The sequence below is a fragment of the Oryzias latipes genome, chromosome 7 (genome assembly GCF_002234675.1).
Source record: "Oryzias latipes chromosome 7, ASM223467v1".
Lineage (NCBI taxonomy): Eukaryota > Metazoa > Chordata > Actinopteri > Beloniformes > Adrianichthyidae > Oryzias > Oryzias latipes.
Genome location: NC_019865.2, coordinates 10,245,808 through 10,266,625, shown reverse-complemented (window position 1 = coordinate 10,266,625; position 20,818 = coordinate 10,245,808). Strand labels below are relative to the sequence as shown.

The 20,818-nt window shown below is 43.8% G+C and overlaps 1 protein-coding gene across 3 annotated transcripts in view; it reads left to right on the top strand.

The window, feature by feature from the left end:
• Positions 1–1,060: 1,060 nt before the first annotated feature.
• samd11 (sterile alpha motif domain containing 11) overlaps positions 1,061–20,818 on the top strand; it is a 54,111-nt gene continuing 34,353 nt past the window's right edge. The window contains exons 1-3 of one of the 3 annotated variants that reach the window (XM_011476983.2): positions 1,061–2,740; positions 3,714–3,805; positions 15,764–15,939. In XM_011476983.2, coding sequence (XP_011475285.1) covers positions 2,041–2,740; positions 3,714–3,805; positions 15,764–15,939 — 968 coding nt within the window. In that variant the 5' untranslated portion in view covers positions 1,061–2,040. The remainder of the gene's footprint in view (positions 2,741–3,713; positions 3,806–15,763; positions 15,940–20,818) is intronic. The other 2 variants (XM_011476982.2, XM_011476984.3) reach the window with 2 other exon arrangements.

Sequence of the window (20,818 nt, the reverse complement as noted above, 5' to 3'; positions counted from 1 at the left end):
GCTGTCCTGATGGTGAAACCTCCGGCGCCAACGCACAGATCAGTAAGGTTTTCACTGAGACATTTCGGTATGGTAGAAGTCTGGTTTGATGAAGACAATCAGAGAGCTTCTCATCTGATCCACAGTTCCACTTCCTTGAAGCAGCTTTGTAAACATATGCTGTAAATGTTTCAGCAGTTCCTGATTTATGTCATTGTCTCTGTACGGTGCACACCGCGCATGGAAACTCACATTATTGTGAAGACCAAAAGCAGTGCCTTTCGATTTCATATCCCTGTTCACTTCTTGTACCTTTTGGATGTCAAGTCTCTCTTTTCTGATTGGTATAAAATCCTCTTTGCCTTCATTTTTTATCACAGACCCCTTAACTCTGTCAAGTTCTCCCATTGTTTCTCAGATCCATCTGTCCCATCAGTCTGCTCCGTCATCTTTGGCCAGATAGCTGTTGGCATGTTTTTCTGCACATGTGTGCTGGCCCGCCCTGTCTGCTCCCAGTCAACCATTTCTGGCCAAGCTTTGGACTCCGGCCACATCACGCGCCTCTTCCGCCTGTGGTGTGGCGACCTCCTTCCTGTGTGTGTCAGAATCGGCTTTGGCCTGATTTATAAGCTCTTGACACACGGCGCTTTTGCACCCCTCCCTGACTGCTGGAATGGCTATTCCATGTGTTGGTGGTAGATCTACCTGGGTGGTTCTCCACTGATGGGGGTCAGATGTGATTTTTGCTCACAAGCTCCAGGAGCTCAGGGGAGCCGGCCCTGCAGGCAGTGAGGAGAGAAAAGTGCTTTCGGAGACTTTAGTTTAACTCCAGTCAAAGCCACAGGTTTGCAGATGTTACCAACATGAATGGTTCTTCTGAAATGTTCTGAAATCTGCTTGAAGCCGGAGAAGCTCCAGTAGTTTTACTCACTCAAAAAGTTTTATAGAGCCTGAAATGGTTCATTATAAACATTGGCACACTTTTGTGAGACAGTTTTGGTAGTGCAGAGTTGATGTAAAGATCTAACCAACACAGTTTGAGCCTGCTCATGTCTTAAAATGTTTATGTTAGAAAATACAACAATGGTTCTTTTGATATTATTTTCCTAAAAGAAACCACTTTTCCAGCACAAACTGTAAATCAAACCTTTGGGCTGTTTTTATTTCAGCAACAGAGGGCAAAAGGTGGGGTCATTGCAGGTGAAGGATAACTAATAGATGGTTGAATTCAGACACGCTAAGAGTGGCCACACAGGGCCACATCTGGACCTGTGTGGCCTCTCCAGCATGTCTCTGGTGGCCTGCAAAGCCCACAGAGCCTCTTCATAACTTTAATGTTCTTTTTGATCATATGTAATCATGAATATGTTATATTAATATGTTAAATACGGGGACAGGTTTGGGTGAATTTTCTACATAACTATATAGATTTGTGTTCCTGCTTTTATTTTTTTGCAGTAAACTTGAAGAAAAAAACAGATGCATGTCCCATCCTGATGCTCCCGTCTTGTGGTGCCATCATTGTGTGCGCTCCTTTGTCGTCCCTCGCAGCATCCCCCTGTGGCGCGCGGCCCCCGCCAAGCCTCCGCCGTTTAAATGGGCCAAGTTGAGAATCGGCGCAGAGTGCAAATCTTGTTTGGTCTGGGTCTGTGAACTTCAGCGTGACTGCAGCAACACACACGCGTTCAAACCTTACAACTCTTTCCAAACGCCATCACAATTACTGGAATATGACGAGTCATACAGTTTAGGCGGTCTCACTTTCAGGAATTCAGTAACATTGGAGTTCTTTTTTATTTTTTAACATAAAACAGTTTTCCAGCTAAATTGGCTTCATTTTAAGACTTGTTTGAGACTTTTCAGGGAAAAATATAATATTTTGATTCTTTTTTTGTTTGAAAAATAATAATCATAAAATCTAAAAAAACAAACAAACTCCTTTAATCATCAAATGAGAGACGGGAAGTGATGCTCCGACCAGCGGTGATCGCAAAAAGTAACAGACTGTAAGTGGCTGAGGGCTTGCAGCATGTCAGGTATTAACAGAGCGAGAGAGATTAAATGTGGGAGGTAGGAGCTGTGAGGCTGTCGGAGAGCACTGCCGCCGCCGCGAGCTGGAAACTACTGAATGGGAATCTATCCGGCAACCTCACCACACCGCTGTCTGACGGCGACGCGGAGATTGTGTCTAAACCGGAGAGGCGCGTCTCGGAGTCCGGCTCAGCCCTGCGCACGCACGAAGGGGACGGTCAAGTTGGATCGAGGAAGCAGCTTTTCAATTGTTACCGGCGCGCGCTTCCCACAAACATGCCTGCCATCAAGAAGGAGCGGCTGGATGGAGACGACATGGCATTGACCGCGTTCAACCAGTCCGAATACCTGGCCCCTTTAAATGCCACTGCCATCCCCGTGGTGACCCCGCATCCGCCGCCCTACGAGCACATCTTCACCCATCACCGCGCGTACTTGGGGCTCCACGACTCGGCGCTGCATCACCAGCACCTCCACCATCACACGGACGACTTAATGCTGGAGAGGTTCTCCTCCATCCCCGACTTTCAGCCTTTCTTCGACAACGGGGAGCCGTGCATCGAGGTGGAGTGCGGCGAAAACAAAGCTCTGCTTTATATCAATAAACTGTGCCAAGGTAGTAAGGGACCCTCAATTAAATACAGGGGTGAGTGGCTCACTCCCAACGAGTTCCAGTTTGTGAGCGGACGTGAGACTGCCAAAGATTGGAAAAGGAGTATTCGACACAAAGGTAAGCAATCTCCGCTTTCCTCCTGGCTGTTGTTGGGGAGGAACACTTGAACACACCTAAAAGATTTATAGACAACTTTCTGTGGCTGCCAACTCTGGTCTGGTGTTTCGGTACTGAGTGGAGTGAAAGGGTTACAGCCGTCAGTGCGTCAGGAGAGTTCAGGCGCGAACCGTTCGCGTCTGAGATGGTGCGCCAAAGCAGGACACCTGAAGCTGTCTGCGGGGGACCAAGGGGGGAACTTCAGCATGGATAGCAAAATGTGAGGCGGCTTTAATATCCCTTGATATGCTGGGATGAATCGCAAGGAGCACTGGCGCTCGTGCACGGTTGTTTACACTTTTACGCATTGCATGCTGGCTCCACAGACACTTAAGATTATTAAATTAACAGAAGATTTGGTCACTTCCAGTGCCATTCTGCCATAAACGACTGGTCTGGATGATCTCTCGTCAGCTGCACTTGAGCTTCTTGCAGGTTCTTAGGTTTGTTTTTCTGTAAATGCATCCTGTTAGTGTTAGCAGCTCTATTCGTTCGATTTTTATATTTGGAGGTGTTTATTGGCATTTTTTTGTTTACATTTGTCACCTGTTCACACACACGGCCAAAACCCCGCGCGCTGTTATGTTTGCTCCCTCAGAATTGACGCGTAACTTTGTTTAGGTGCGCGCGCCTGTGTTGAAAGGGAGGGGGATTCTCTCCGGTTAGGTTAGGGGAAAAAAGGGTTTTTGAAATTGTTTTTTTCCCCCCAAGACGTTAACCAGCAAGCACAATTAACGAGAACAAGCCTCAGAGGTAAGTCAAGCAGGTCCTTCACCAGTCAGCCAGCTTAATTTGGGTGTATTGGAGATGCATGGTAAATATGCAGAGACATCCTCAGTCAATGGAAAACTCAAAGTCTGACATTTTTGATTCTACCAGCTGTGTGAGATATTTCCACTCAAGGATTTTATTACGTTTTCTTTTCTTTCGTTAGGAAAAAGTCTCAAGACTCTCATGTCCAAAGGAATCTTGCAGGTGCATCCTCCCATCTGTGATTGCCCTGGTTGTCGAATTTCATCTCCGGTGGTAAGAATCCTTCATCCTTCATGCTGGTGTTTGTGCTGCAATGCCTTCTCCTGCAATTTACACCTTCCCTATGGAATTTAGAGGAATCTATCAATATAGACACTAATTTGACACTCATTACTGCCAAATTCATGTAATTATGTCACACAAGTCTCCTCAATATCATATTTGAGATATTTCATTGGTGGGTTCAAGCTATATTTGCTGCATTTGTACTTGTAACCTTCAGAATTTGGACCCCACAGGCACAGATGTCAACTTTGATGGTCATGAGTCCACTTTGAGCCTTTCACAGATGCTGAGCATCAGTCAGTTTTTATTAGGAGGCTTTGTGAGGGTGCTTGGTCGGCTGACATTAGGGGTACGGTTGGTTGGGCTGTCTCACTGCAGCAGCTTTCTCACCTGGCTGTTGAACTGCTGCTTGCCTATTGTTTTGCTCAGGGCTCCAACCGGCGGCACGTTGCCAAACCTGGAGGCCTTGCAGGTGTGCCACAATTATGGCATCGCCACGCTGCGTTTTTCAGCGTGTTCATGTGTCAGCTTTGAGCAAATCTGTTCACACAGGTGTAGCGAGTTGTGAGTGTGTGTCATTCTGTGTGTGTGTGTGTGTGTGTGTGTGTTTATCACCACGGCGCGCATCTGTCGTCGCTTCTAAGCACTAATCTTAAGGGAAGGGTGTAAGAGGCTTAGCAAGCTACTGAGCGTGGCTACTGCTGATTATTGTGTGCGAGGCACGCAAAGCATAGGAGGTTTGGATAAGCCAGAGGTGTCTGAGCGATGCCCATAAACTGGTGACATTTAAAACAATCAAAAATGCAAGCAAACACAGAGGTTTCGGCCAAAAGAAGTCACACATGGGGAGGTCATGGAAGGAAGCAGTCAGGGGAAATGTTCACGTCTTGTCTTTTCACGGTAGACTTTTTGAGAATGTGAGCTTGTTTGCTTTCGCTCAGCCTCATTTCAGTTATCACAGTGATTGGGTTTTGGCTTGCCACGGCTTGTGCAGCTCCACTTCAATTACAGCGGTGACGGAGAAAACTTTGCTACTGACGTAAGCAGAGTTATGAGAGCCTTAAGGTTGTTATTGTTGCCTCCTCTCCTTTTCCTTGTGTGGTGGGGAGGACTTACAGCCTAGCCCACCAATATGACCATAACATACTCATCAACACACAAGCTGAGAACGTTGTGAGTTTCCAGCTGAAGGTTAAGTATAGGAAGGAAGGCGGAGGGACCTGTACGGCCTGAAACTAGCGTCTTCATCGCTTCTCATTGACTCCCCCCAGGGATGACAGCCAGCATTCCCTCAGCGATGAGCTCCCGCGCACACATGGACAGACACAGGCCTGCCTACTGACACAAATTACCTCATGCCGTCATTTATTCTGAAAGTTTGACGGCTGAACTTTGAGTGATCTTGTTTCGCTCATAGGCATGAGGCAAGCAATCATAAAGCGCAGCAGCTGTGGGGAGGCGTTTCACCTGCCTGCTCAGAAATCATTTGCTGTGAGTGTGCCTCTGCACAAGCTGCTTATTACGACACAACACTGACTGCTGTGGAGCTTAGAAGTATTTAAAATGTTAATTATCACTGTTTTATAAAAATCAGACAGTTTGTGCAGTTATGTAAGTATCTGGTATTTCTTTGCTTCATCGTTTTGGCTGCAGCTTAAAGCGTTCCCAGGTGTCATGCAAAGCCGTCTCTGCTGTGGATCTACTTTTGTCTGTAAACATGTTGGGCTTCATTTTTTCACCTTAGTGCATATGTGCCTGATTGTTTGGAGGCCTGATGCTGGCTGACTTTTTGTCTGGCTAAAGTGTGTGTGTGTGTCTGGGAGTTGGTGTATGTGTGCTCTCCCCCCCGGAGAGAGCCGAGCTTCCTTTCCGCTGTTATTTCAGCGGAACTGGCGGAGGCCGGGAGGAAATTGCACTCCCCTCCTCCGGCTCATAACGACCTCCACCAATCAAGGGCTCCTCTTGGCAAAGTGGAATTAAACTTGCAGGCACACTCTTCTGTGCTAACACGCAGACAGGAGGTGCACTGTCTACACTCATCGCTTAAGGTCCACCACCATACATTGTTATGTTCAGAATGTGTCATGTGTTCAATGCAAACACTGATCTGTTGTATTTCAACGAGGAGCCATATTAGGAATGCATTATTTGCACAGAATGCACAGAATAAAGTGCATAAGAAGTCCATGATCATTGGCGGTTAAGTTCTGGACTGATGACGTCTTGCATGCTTGGGATGCATAAAGCCCAGGGCTTAGATGATGATGATGATGATGATGGTGGCTACAGACCAGACAATCATTTAAGAATTCAAAGACTCACTTTGATCCTCTTTCGAACCATTTTTAAAACGTTCCCAGTGGTCTTTTACTTATGATTGTGCTGTTTTAGGCACAATAGAAAAAGCCTGTGTTGTTTTCTAGGACATTGTTTCTGCAGAGCGGCAGGAGTTCATTAGAAATTCACCACTGAGTTGTGGGTAGGACTATTAGTGCAGAGTAAATCTGCCCCTTTCCCATCATCCATCTTTTTACATGATCTCCGCTAGCTTATAGCCCCTCACAACCCCAACCTCACATTACGATGCAACAAAAATGGCGAGCAATATCGGAGCGATCCAGCCGTACAGTTCTGACCCAGATGCCAGCTTGGAATAGGAAAAAGAAGATTTACATGGATCTATTTGTTTACAAGCAGATGCATCAGAATGGAGTGGGGCATGGCACTAATGGCTTGTATGTCACACCTACAAGCTTTTTCCAACTCACAATGATTTAAAAAAAAAGAAACACTTAAAAATGCAATTTTGAGCTTCATTTTTTATGTCTTTCACCATCAAACATGATGAAGACATGTTGAAAACACCAAAAACACCATTTTCATTCATATGATTGTGATTGGCTGAGAAAAAAGGCGGGTCATATAACTATTGGTATGAAGTGAAGGGCTAACTGATAATGGTGTGTAGTGATGCAACAACCCAATTTACCTAAAAGTGAAGTCTTTCTTCTTGTGCCAGAGCTTCACTAGAATTCTGCACATATGACTGTTTCCAAAGTAGAACTAATGCTGTGTACATTGTGCTGATGCCACGTAACTATGGTTACCATGGGACTGGTCACTGAGGTTGAAGCGTGCAAAACTGTGGTTTTATAAAGTGTATTGCGCAATTTTCTGTGCCTCCCTTGCTAAAAATGAAGTCAGCTGGATGTCAGACAAGTTAGTTTCTGTCAGAAGGCAGTGTCTTATTAGGAGCATTAATCAACATGTATAATACTAAGGCACTGTAATATGATAACGTAACATTAAGAATTATAACCTAATTTTTTTAAGTAAGGTAGTAAGAGTAGGTTGTTTTTTACAACACCAGCCTGGTACTATGCTTTGTTGTGACTTAAATTTTTGGACTGCAAATTATGCAGAGTAGCCATTAGCCATTTTAAAGATTCAGACAGCTGAAAATTTGTGGATGTGTTCGAACATTTGGGTGGAGATCCTCTTGGGATAGAGCTGAAATATGTTGCATCTATTAGCCATAGGTGGTTAATCACAAATGTGCTCATGGCAGTGTTCCTCAGAAGCCCTCCTCCCAACACCTGTGCACATGTTCACAGTGGAAAAACTCCCTGTTTGCTTGTAGCTCTTTGGTTTTTCCATGATAGTCTTGGAGAGCCTCCATGTCTGTTTTACTTCCATACTTTCACACAAAGGCGACGCTGAAGCAGATTGAACCAACGCTTCATTCAGGTTTTCTTCCTGAAGCACAGTGGAACAGTCCATGGACCGATTTTGACTTTACTGGACGATTAAAGAACCACTACAATGAAAACTGTGTTTTGGGTGTTTTTACCATCTTCTTGTGGCATTTTTCTCCTGATGAAGGAAATATATAAATAAAATTAGGCTTAAAATGATGTTTCTGCTATAAAATGCTATTGGAAAAGCTTGTAGCAGTGATGCATAGCAGAAGCTACAATTGGAGGGCCACAATTTCTATGCTCTGCTCCATTGAGATGCATTTACTTATAGTTGAGTAGATTCATTTAGGTCTTTGTTTTCCTCGTCTGAGTTTAAATCTGGCTCAAAACTGTACGACTGGACAGCTCTAATAATGCTCACCACTTTTGTTGCACTGGTGATGTTGGGGTTGTGAGGGACTGTAAGCTAGTGGGAGAGCGTGTAAACAGATGGATGATGGGAAGTGGAGGAAGGCTTACCCCGCGTCAGTTCCGTCAATTTCTAAAGAACTGATGCCACTCTGCAGAAACTGTGTCCTAGAAAAGGACAGTTTTTTTGATTCTGGCTAAAAATGACAAAATTATTAAGAAAAGATCACTGGGAACGCCTTTACAACTAATCAAAAGATGATTTGAGTGGGACTTTAAATGAGGTTCTACTTCATGACAAGATTTCAATAAAGTCTTAGACTATTAGCAGTTAAGGATTTTTGTTCATTTCACCAACCAGAGATGAAACTCTCACATCCCCTTTCCTTGTTTTTAAGGGGAGGTAAAAGCCACAGTCGTTACCTGTGAAGCTTATCTGTGGCAACCGCCATGGGCCTTAACAAACACTCCCTTAGAAAATTCACGCACCACATACACACGTATGTCCACACACAAATGTACACACACACATAGAGAAAGAATGGGAGAGAATGGATGGAAGAAACAAGTGGGAGAGGGGAGAGACGCGCTCGCACGCCTCACTGCACCGGCACTGACCTCCCAGTGCCGAGCCTGCAGCCTCCCCTCCATCTCGCCGCTTCTCGCCCTCAGTGCCCCCCCCTCCCCCCCGCCGTCCAGCCCCCACTTGTGCCGCTCCACTGGGCTGCGACTGCCCGCCTGGCTCAGCGCGTGGGGGCCGAGTGTGCAGGAGAGCATGCACTTTTGTGTGTGTGTGTGTGTGTGTGTACTGGGGAGGCGTGAGTCTTGGTCGCATGCCTTACTGCCCTACAGCGCTTTCTCACCTTTTTTTTCCTCTCACATGGGCATCAACAACCAGGGGCTGTCTGAAGTCTGCATTCACCACACACAATGCTGCCTGGACTCCATTTACATTTGCCAAGTTCATTTTCATTTGCTAAAGTTTGTGCACCGGTCCAAGTTCTGGTGTCTAAAGAGTAACTCCTTCATTTTTAGCATTTGTCCAGTTTACAGCTGTTGAGCATTTCTGGGGGCCCTCCAGTGAAGTCACCTTTTTGATCAGGGATTCATTTCTCAGTTGTAGAACACAAGAGTTAAATAGTATCCATAGATTGTTTTAGGATTTCAGCAGTAAAGGAGTCACAAAAACAATAGGCTGTTATCATCTTAATCACTTAAATTTGGGGCGATATAAATCTGTTAAAGGGTGAAACATTTGTTGTGGTACACATGCCATTGCAAAAATTTTTGACTTTAAGACAGCAGAACAAATTTTTGTTTTAGCAAAGAAGTAATCCAGGAAGTGTAACTAATGAGCAAACTTTGAACAATAAACTGAGAATGTTTGTGCTGTATACTGAGAGTTCACCAGTGTTAAGTGTGTTTAATAAGGATTTAAGGCTTAATGATTAAGGCCTTTTTAGGAGTTAATGAAATAACATGAGCTAATAGCATCACTGTCCAAACTCAAACAACTCATGTGAATTTTGTTATTAACACACGTCATGTCTGTGAAGCAAAAAATGCTTAAGGTCCCACTCCGATCAACTACTGTAAAAGCGTTCCTACTGGTCTAATAATTATGATTGTGCCATTTTTAACCAAAATATAGAAAACTGTAGTCGTCTATGCAGAACGGCAGGAGTTGATCAGAAATTCACCTCCGAGTTGTGGGCACAACTGTTATTGTGGAGTAAGCCTGGCCCCACTTCCCATCATCCAGTTGTTTACATTTTCGCCCGCCAGCCTACAAGCCTTTACAACCACAACCTAACATTAGCGGTGCAACAAAAATGGCATCAAAACTGGAGCTATCCAACTATACAATTTTGAGCCAGATGCCAGCTCAGACGAGGAAAATGAGGACATACATGGATCGTCTGCTCCTGACTCACAACGATTTGAAAAAATAAATATTAAAAAATGCAATTTAAAGCTTAATTGTCTAAATGTATGTCCTTCATTATCAGTAAAATGCCACTAGAACGTGTTAAAAACATGGAGTGAGTCTTTAAAAGCAGCAGTAAATGAACTTTGTGATGTCCCATGCTCTTATGCTGACTGGCAATTTGGCCAAAGCTGCCAAACTGGCATCAAATCTTTTTTCATAGATGCTTCTGTGAAGTTGTCTCCTTTTTGTTTGAGTCTGAGACGAAAGAAAATGCAAAATGTGAATTTTTAAGTTATTTAGTTGCGCGTTTCAAACAAACATGCAGTCTATCTTGCTGTCTTGGCCTCATTTCAAATCTCTTATCGCCCTTATGACCGCTTCACCCCCCACATCTCTAAGCTTCCTCACACTTTTTTTTCCTCTCTTCTTTTCCAGCATCCACTCCCACCCCCCCTCCTCTCTTCCCCGCTAAGTCAGCCCGCCATCCTGGCTACACACACGCACCCCCCCCCCCCCCCCCCCCCCCCCACACACACACACAGGCCGCGAGGTAACGGCAGACAGGCGCGTGACTCATTAGGCATTCGTCCCCCAGGGAGATCTCTGGTAGGGGGGGGGGGGGTGAGTGTGAGGGGGAGAGAGCGCCACAGCTGCAGGAATGTCACGGGCAGCTACTGCCGTGTGTTTGTGTGTGTGTGTGTGTGTCTTGCTTTTGCTTGTTGAAACTGGCGGCAGGGCACTGCACCTTTCAGGAAATAATGCACTTAGAAAGATAAAACTCAGTACGCTTTGTCAGCAATATCTCATTTAGATGTTTTAAGCGCATTTAAAGACCTACTCCAACAAAAATCATGGTTTGGGTGTCTTTACCATGTTTTTGTGGCATTTTTCTCATGATGGGGGGCATGTGCAGAGAAAATTAATCTTGAAATTGTGTTTCTGAGTATTTCTTTATTCAAATCGTTATGAATCAGGAACCGACGAAAAAAATGTCGTTGGAAAAAGCCTGCAGCAGTGATGTAGACGCTACAATCTGTGGGCCACAAGTTCCCTGCTTCGCTCCATTCTGTTGCATTCACTTGCAGACGACTAGATCCATGTATGTCTTTGTTTTCCTCGTCTGAGCTGGCATCTAAAGCAAAACTGTACGGCTGGATAGCCATATTGCTCGCCATTTCTATTGCACTGCTAATGTTAAGTTGGTGTTGTAACAGGCTATAAGCTAGCAGAAGAGCTTGTTAACAGATGGATGATGGGAAATGGGGGTAGGCTTATTCCGCACCAACAGCTTCGCCTACAACTTACAGGCGAATTTCCAGTACAGCACTGCTTCTCTGCAGAGTCCACGTTTTAGAAAGCGACACAGATTTTTTGATTTTTTGCTGAAATCAGCATAATTATAAATAAAAGACCACAGGGAAAGCTTTGGAAATAGATCAAAAGATCATCGGAGAGGGACTTTTTAAGAAAAAACATGAAACAATGTAACGTTTTCTAATTGATCTGGATAATATTTGGTCCAATTATGAGCAAGTTCTTTTCTGACATACCCGCATTTTGTTCCAGTGAAACTTTGCCCTGACTGCAAACTCATGTCATCACCCAGACTAGTTACCAGAGTGTACAACAAGAAGAACATCCCTCAGTGAAAAATCTCTACTTTTCTTGCTTTCGAACCAGGTTGTAAGCAGAGGCTGGTTAGTGGTTTTTGATGGTCCATTTCTCACTTCTACATCTTCTGTAAATCTCGATTCCCCACATTCAGCGTCAATCATTTCTCAGGGTGTTTTTTTTTGTCTTTTGGTTTTTGTTGTGACGCAGAACTATTTGTTTTTTGGCCTATTAAGTTTTCCTAAATTTCTCTGAGCAGAAATTCTCTGTGCTGACATAAAATATTGACCTTGAGAGACTGCAGACCTCTGGGAGAATATTCAGCTGCTGGTGAGGCATCTCCTCAGCAGTGATGAAATCCTGGACACACCAATATACTTTTGTGTACTACTGTTCCGATGCAGTCCTGTAGATGTAGTGACTGCACCCCATTCTACACCTGGAGCAATGCACTGGAAAGGTCTGGTCTCTAGCCACCATCATCATCATCTAAGCCCTGGGCTTTATGCATCTATGGTCAGCTTATTCTTCTTCACCGCCAGCAATCTTCTCACAAACAACAATAAATGACTTGCATATACAAAGTACAGCTTTGAGTGGAAACACTCGCCTGAATTGCCTGGACCATTCTAAACCATACTGTACCGCTCAGTGGAAACCAGGCTTTGATGTAGAATAATCAAAGCCTGGTTTGATTATTAGCAGTTGATCATTCACACTAGGTTTTTTGGTCCGCACCAGTTGGTTTTCTAATATGGTCCAGTTCATTTGCAAAATGTCAAATTTCCCCTACATGTTTGTGTGCGGATGTAAATGGAAAAAACTATCCGACAGACCAAAGGGGAGAATGAAGGGAGGCTAGACTAAAGAGGGTAAATAACGAAAGCGATTTTGTACCACGACGAAAAAAATGACCCACACTGGAAATCGGATAAAGGTTTAAATAAAAGGCTGGAAAATGCCTTGTTTTAGGTAGGGTAGTGTAATATTCCACTTACAGCACTCAGAGAAAAAGGATGACTGGCAGGTCTTCTTGTTTGTACCTTTACTTGCTTCCTGGACCTAACTTGTTAAGTATAACAAACCATCCACAGATAAAAACCCGTTTTAAATGCGTTACTTTAGTTTGTCCTTCAGATCATTTCATGGTAACTGACAGTAGGGGTGTAACGATTCATTTTAACAACGTTTCAATTAATATCATAATTTGCGGTTGCTGATCACAGTTTACATTGGTTCATCTGGTTCACTGACCTAAAATCGATCCGGGACATCTTTAGACAAAAATTCAACCGGTGGGACTCAAAGATAAATACCTGAGTACTGAACAGTGCAGGTGAAGTTTTCCAGATTTCTTGTATTTCCTGCAAGATAGTCAAGTATAAATTAAATATGTGTACAAACAAACAAGTAAACAAGAATTAATGGCAAATCCATTCACATTTTAGTTTTCTTAATCAGTGTTGTTTTTGCACATCAAAGTAATCCAAAGGGAACATTATTAGAACATTCTACCACACTGTACGGTCACATGTCTTTGCAAAATTCACAGTGTTTCCACACATTGGACTGTAATGATGGCTTGATCATTTTTTGCTGCCATTACGTCTTTTGTCTGCTGTGATGGCACTTGGTTGTTTTTACATTTTAGTAAATAAACCTACCAGACCTCAATCCAAATGGTATTTTCCAATATTGAAAGAAATCAATTTATTTCATTATGAAATGATTTCATAATGGCAAAGGTCAATTCGCAGAAAAACTAGCCTCAGACAGATAGATCTGATTGGCTGGTAGGAATATAAACCAATTAATCGATGAAGTCGAATAATCGTTACACCTCTAGGTTACAAAACCTTAAAACTTTGAATTTAAATGAACAAAAATACCTTAAAAGAGGAGCCTCATTTGTTCCCCAAAATGATTTTATTCAACATTTTTAGCATCAGCAGTAGTGAATGCTGTTGTACAAGGCTGTCTAACATAAGCCAATAATGTATTAACAAGTTGATGTAGACACTCTGGGTTATTGGCATGAGGTCTCTGGCCTGGGCTGACCTGCCTTCAGCTGCACATTTGCTGTAGAGATGTATACAGCATTGTTATTCCTAAAAAAACATTAGCTTGCAATTGTCTGTATGAGTCATTCTCACCTTTGTGAGAGTCTCGGTGCATTTATTGGAGGGCTGATGCGTTATGAGAATGTAAATGAATATTTAAATCCTGTCCTGATATAATCCCTCCTGGTGTGATCAGTAGACCTCTGTGCATGTGCCTGTATGTACTGTATGTGCCTTTGGTTTGAACGTGTAGATGTGAAGCCCAGATATATTTCTTGGCTGCCTGACTGTCAGACAGAAAGCGTGGGAGGCGATATTCATAGAGGTGCTTTCAGTGGGACTTTTATGAGAGACTTTTTTCCACGGCTGAAAAAGAGGTTGACCACACACAGTAAGGTTGCCTCGGCTCGGCACGAACCGCGTGTTTATGCGTGCATGTACGGCGCCCTTCCTTTGAGCACTCCTACGTGGGCTGCCAGGGGTGCGATCCGCTTCATGTTTTGTTTCAGAGAGCCCTCCCCCGTGCTGCGGAAGTGTTGCCGGAAGCAGTGGGAGCTCACCCCCAGTTCTGCGTCAGTGGCACTAAAGAAAGGATTGGGGCTTTCCGGGAGGAGAGAGGGGAGGGAGGAAGGGATGGGGGCTGTCAGGCTGGGTATGTCACGGCCATGTGGGTGGCTGTCTGCACGCGCACACACAGGCGCAGTCACGTCTGCTCTTAGACGAGCTATTCCTGTACACACTACATTGCTGGCTTGGTCCAAGTATAATCCCCATCTTTGGAGGGGAATTCTAAGAAACTTGAACAGGTGTGTGAGTTTGTGTAAGTGCGTGTCGAAGGGGAGATTAGTTCACGTGTGCACTGAAGTTTTCCTTGAGACCGTGGTGGCAGCAGCATTATCTAGGACGAGTTTTGGCTAACTTTGGTGGTGGGATTGGAAGGCTTTTTGCCTGCTTTGATGGCAGCTTTCATTTTTGTTGTCCGGACTTTGTTTTTCCCCTCTGAATGGGATGAGAACCTCATGTGGCAAAAAGAAGCCACTCTTCTCAGATGTTTGCGTACAACTTGTGCAAACCTTAAGCAGAAAACAGGAAAGGAAACAGAACTTCTTCTCTGGTGAAATAGAGAAAAAGGAAAAGGATAAATGTGCAGAACTCTGTGACCCGTTCGTCCTGAGGGATGTTTTCATCTTGCTCTGCGCTCGCAGCTCGTTTTAATGTCTGCCATTTGAGAGACTCCAGAGAGGCTGCACCTGTTTGCCTCTTGGCTAGGAGCCCCAAATCCCTCCTCCTGCCCCCGCCTGCCACTCAAGCTGCCGCACCTCCTGGGATGGATGGAGCGAGGGAAGGAGGGGATGGGGTTGCGTGCGGTTGGAAGGATAGCTGGAGGGCTTGGAGGCGTCCGTCCGGGAGGAAGAGCAGAGATGCATGCACAGAGAGCAAAATAGAATAAGGTTTCAAGTACAAGTCCACTCATCCACTGTGGACAGACCTCTATCTCTTTGATGATTAGAACCACCACGTTCTTTTTTGTTTCAGTATCTTCTCTTTGCACAAACCCACACCTACTCTCCCTGCGTCTTTGTTAGCTCTTCCCCTCAGCCTATTGTTGCCACGCTCCTCTCCAGTTTCCAACCTGTTCTTCTCCACTCCTCCCAGCGAAGGTTTTCCTTTGCTCCCTATTTTACCTTCACCGATTTCTCTGTTACACGACTGCGGTAATCTGCTGTGACCCCTTCAGGTCCCATTAAAGGTCACCCAGCTTCACTTCCTGGCTCTGCTATAGCTGCTCCCATAATCTCTGCTTACTCTTGGCAGCTTTAAAACTAAAGAAACGCTCAGTCAAAGCACATCCTCTTTCTTAGTTTAATCTGGAGTTACAAATGCAAATAGATTTCTGATTTGGTAAAAGGAATTTTTACCAAAAAAACATAAGCTAACTTGTAATGGAAAATATTTTTGAATTAATTAAATTCACTTAGGCAGTTCTACCCCTTAAAAATAGTCATTTTGTTTATTTAGTTATGTCTCTTGTATTTCAGTAATCCCAATGTGTCATTTTCCATTACCAAGAACATGGTTTTGCTTTTAAAAATAGATTATTAGAGAATAAACATTTTTATTTCATTTTCTTTGTATATTTTTAGCGTTGTTTTTTCAAAGAGATCTGCCCTCTCAGAGTCCAGGTTTGCAAATTTTGTTGCTGAAATGTCCTCTGTTCTGTGTGTGACATGCTTTGCAGAACCGTGGGCGCTTGGCAGAGAAGCGCACCATTCCTCTTCCTCCTAACCGGGTGCCCAAGAAGGAGCTGGCCTCCATCTTCAGCAGTGACGACAGCGAAGGCAGCGAGCGGGCCAGTGGGGACCATGCCCACATCAAGCAGGAGGACGACTTGCATTACAGTATCATGAGAAAAAGGTGAGGCTCTCTGATGTTCTTTTTCCAAATGGTAAAAACTTCCTAAAAATGCACAACTGTTATGAAACCCGAAGCTGTTTTCTCTTTTTTTTTTTACAATCCTGCATGGAGCTGCAGGGAAACGGTGTTGCCTTATATGTGTGCAGTTTTTTTTTTCCAGAGGCAATTTTAAGATAAACTTGAGGTGTCGAAGGTTTATTTTCAGCATTGAAGTCATGTATCAAAAATATGTTGCCTTGGGATGTTTAATGGGGCCTTTTGAGCTTTAAAAATGTTAAATTTGGTCCATTAGTTGGAATTTTGCTGCTCTTTCTAGTCTGTATTTGTATTATTTGTTGTAGAAATTGTGATTCAGTTTTGGTTGTAGCTTAGGATGTATAGGGACATAAGCTGGTCCCGACGTCTTTGGTGACGTCGGGACCAGCGTGGAAAAAAGTGTGGAAAAAAGTGATTGAATTAGGAAAAAAAAAGTATAATTTTGTAGGCTTGAAAGATGAAACCTGAGCAGATTAATGACAGTGCTTCATGATTGGATGAGTCTGGATTGTAAAGTAAAAAGGTTTTGAAGGAAGAGCAATGATAGAAAAGCTGTCCTTGCAGTGGATAGACCATTTTGGTGAAGGGAAGACAAGAGGAAGTTGCTCATGTTTATGTGTTCTTACATGAAAACTCACACATGCAGGGTTAGACAGAGGTCACCTCATCAGGATCAGCCACATGACCACTTCTAGTTGTAGACACGCATCTTGTCTTACTTGTAACTTAATTGACTTTATCCCTTTTTTGGACATTATGAGGACCAATTATCTCTGAAATTTTGTGACTAATTAGGATGCAAATGATCTTTTTATATAATTTAGAGACCTGGCAGATTATTGACAGATATGATGCAGAATCTGTTCATTGATTAGGCTCCAAAAGTCCCCATCTGCATCATAAGCAGCCTGTGCTGCCTCATTACAGGATGAGATGTTTTTCGAGTCTTGAGACTTGCGTGTGACACAGTGGACAGCACAGCAACTGTGAAGCTTTAAATGGATCCCCTAACCTTGTTTAAGAGGGCCTCTCCTCCCCCTGACACTTGTGCCGCTGGCGTGTTAAAATGATAATGAATTTAAAGAACACTTATGACTAATATGTCAGGCTTTTACCCTTTGAAAGGCGGCGGACTCGCTGGAGCCGCAGCTCCGGTCTGTCGTGGGCATCCGTCTCGGCTTCGCTTTATGCCCCCATGTGGGTCTGGACGAACGGGATAATGGGATGTCCAATCATGGAAATGTGATTTCCATTGACCACAGCTTAGTAAGTGAGTCGTAGAAGGGCCTTAACAAATTGGATTTGGCGAATGGATGTGAAAAATACGGGGCCTCTGTATACATGTGAGTGTATCTGTGCTGTCTCATCCTCACATCATCAAGGCTGATGGCAAACCATGTAACACTCAGTGGGCTGTACGAACCTCCCTGCTGCAACTGCATTTTCATCCATGTAAATACGCCCGATGTTTGATGGGCCAGTTTCCTCAGAAGTTTGGGCAGCAACTTATCCTTCAAAAATAGTTTTTTTGTATACTCAAACACCATTTTGTAGTCAACACTGGTGAGTTAGTTAATAAACCAAAGTTTGCCAAATTTAGTTGAAATGCATGTTAAACTTTAGTTTTTTTATTTCTTGTAAAGGAACTTAGGCAGGGCTAATAAGCCTTGGTCCCCTCCTTGTTCCCAGTCTTATTCGTTACTGATTATCTGAATCAGATTCTGACTGACTGAATGCACCTGATCCAGGTAATCAGTGGCAAATATAGTAGTAAAAATGTGTAATTAAAATAATCTTATAATTCAATAAATAGAACCAGAAGAGGATGAATTATAGTTTTATATTTGTTTTTTCTGAATTTATAGGAACTTTTTTGTTTTCAAAAGAAGCTGTTAAGGAAAACAGGTTTAAAACAGAGATCATAAATAGGGTCATGACACATGGAATGCACACATTTTTCGTGCCATTCTCTGTAAACCCTAGAGATGGTTGTGGGTGAAAATCCCAGTGGGTCAGCAGTTTCTGAAAAACTCAGACCACCAATAGCCATGCCACATTCAAAGTCACTTCAATCACCTTTCTTCCTCATTCTGATGCTTGATTTGAACTGCAGCAGATCGTCTTGACCATGTCGACATGCCTTAATGCACTGAGTTGCTGCCATGTGATTGGCTCATTAAAGAAATCTGCATTAATGAGCTGTTGGACAGGTGTGCCTAATAAAGTGGCCAGCGAGTGTACTTTTTTGTTTGCTAACAGTAACCTAGCATTAAACTGTTTTTTTGTTGTTGTCAAAAAACCCCAAAATGGTAAAACAGGCTAATTTGATCTCAGAGAAACAGTTACTTCAGAAGAAGTCTTATAAAAGGTCAGAAGTGAAATGAATTCAATTCATTTATATTGTCCAATATTACAACACAGCTGTCTCATCGGGCTTTACCAATTGTGCAAAACGTAAAATTAGTTATCAAATACTATAGCTGCTTGCTAAACTAACCAAACAGACTAAACTAAACTGGGCATCCCTGCCCTAGACCCTCCTTCTGTATCAGGTATTATTCATCTGTATCAGGGAAGCTCAGTGCTTCATGGCGGCATTGCTATATCGAAATCTTGTCTGCCCATCAAGCAGAAGCACCAAAGGGAGAGGAGAAGACAGGCTTCCCTTAAGTATTTGATGTATCTATTTTTGTATTTATTTATCACCCTCTCCCTTTTGAAGGCTTACTTGTTGTAGATTCAATACATTAGTGGGAGACTCGACAATTGTCTGCATTTTATTCAAAAGATGATAACAAATGATGGAAAAAGGAAACACGTATACATTCCTGCTTTAGATTAGGTGTCTTGCACTGGGAAAATATCCTGACTTTACTGTTGAATTTTACATTTGACATGGCAGTATGGGATTGTTGCTATAGGCCACCTGTGCAGGCTGTGTTCAAGCCATTGTTTGAGCAGATGAGGGCAGCGTACCTGCATGCCAGATGTTACACAGCCTTCCTCCTCCTCCCCTTCCTGACATATGTGCTACCTATGCTTTCCCTCTGGTGGTGTGAGACATGGCGTCAGGGTGCTGCCAGCTCACACTGTGACCTCCAGCTCCTCTGCCTCAGCGTCATGTGCCAGAGCCACAGCGGGACACTACTGAGCATTCATACTGAGTCAGGCCCTAAAGCTAGAAAAAGAGCTGCATTATATTGTTTGAGCTGTTAGAAAAATGATGCAGATAGGTTCTCACCAACTTTTCGAAAGACAGGCCTGAAATACACTGTGAATCAAATATGTATAAATAGGTCAGGGATTAAGCAGCCTTGAGTTTGAATCTGATTTTTAAGGAGACAAATTGATTTCATGTTGCAATCTTAAACTGTTAAATCTGTGAGCTCCACTGTCATACAGGATAACATAACATAAACTAAAATGTTAGACTGAATAAATAATATTGGTCCCCAGTTGTCAGTCCAGTCAGTTATTGTGTCTGTCCTATGGTGATGAAGGGGTGGCATCTATCGGTTTATGGGTGAACTGAGGATGAGGGGACCGTCACCTGGGTGATAAGATGGCCACTCATATCCTTCTTAGTTATCAGGACCAACAGCCACGATCCCCCGCCTTCACATACTTGGAGGCCCCCCGTCCTTTCCAGCAAACTCCTTCCTTAGCAGCTCCTCAGGGAGCGCTGACTCAGGTGACTGGGTTTTAAACACTTCCGCAGCCTCCGCTCCATCTTCCATGGCTTGAGTTTGACCTTGGTTACACCTACAGGAAGGGAGGAGGAGGGCTTGATGGAGGGAAGGAGTGGGTGGGGATAGGGATAAGCCTTCATTAGCCCAAGCTGAGGCGGGACAGCTCAGGAGAAGTGCGCTAATTACCCAACTAACAATGTCCTTGCCGTTGATGGCTTAGTGCCGCCACTTTGCCATAGGATAATAACCCCGTCACCTCTCTGAGAAGTTCATGATGGCATTATCATGATCATTTTAAATGATAGGCAGAGGGTGGTGTATTAATGCAGCGAGCTAACCAATGGATTTGGCTGCAGGAAAGACACATGTCTCCTCAGGTCTTTTCTCTGCAGTCAACTTTAAACAACCTTGCTTAAATAAAACTTTTTTTAGAGGCTCCTCATTGGAACCAGATACAGTGTTGCAAAGTTGCACCCTAGAACACAAGTCTGTATTTGGTGGAAAAAGTTCCGAGTTTTAGTCCAATCAAGTTTTTTGTCCCTAACAACCGATGAGGACTGTTTTGACTGGGACTGTTTTCTGACTCACGGTGGCTCGGCAACTGAGGGGTGACTGGCGAGACCAGCATGAAGCCCTTTGCACCACTCCTTCATCTTCTCTGTTAGCATGTGGAAAACAGCTTGGCGACCGGCAGCCTGACATTACAGCAGGAGCCTGTAATCATGGGACTGTAAAAACCAAAATCCAGCAGCCGCAAACAGTGTGGCCTCGTCACGGTGGTGGCAGTTAAGAACTGTTCACCGCATCTGGTCCATGCACTGTGCTGGCAGTGGCATACCAGACCCCCTTCATAGATGATTGTGCTTTCAGAGAAATTTCCAGTTAAACTCATAAGTGAGGAGGACACTGGTACCAAGAACTGATCGAAGGCTTTCTACTCATCTGAAAAAACTGATGGGCTGAAGAACCTTTGTGAACTCTTTACAACAATCTCCTGCTTAGCACGAATGTCACATTGATGAAGCAAAACCAACTTTTATTAAAGCTACTGGTCAACATGTTGACTTTACTTATAGTGCATGGGTACCATACTCCCCTCAAACACTAAGCGCGTATTCCCCATCACGATTCCATTTTAATGCGATCAGGAGGGT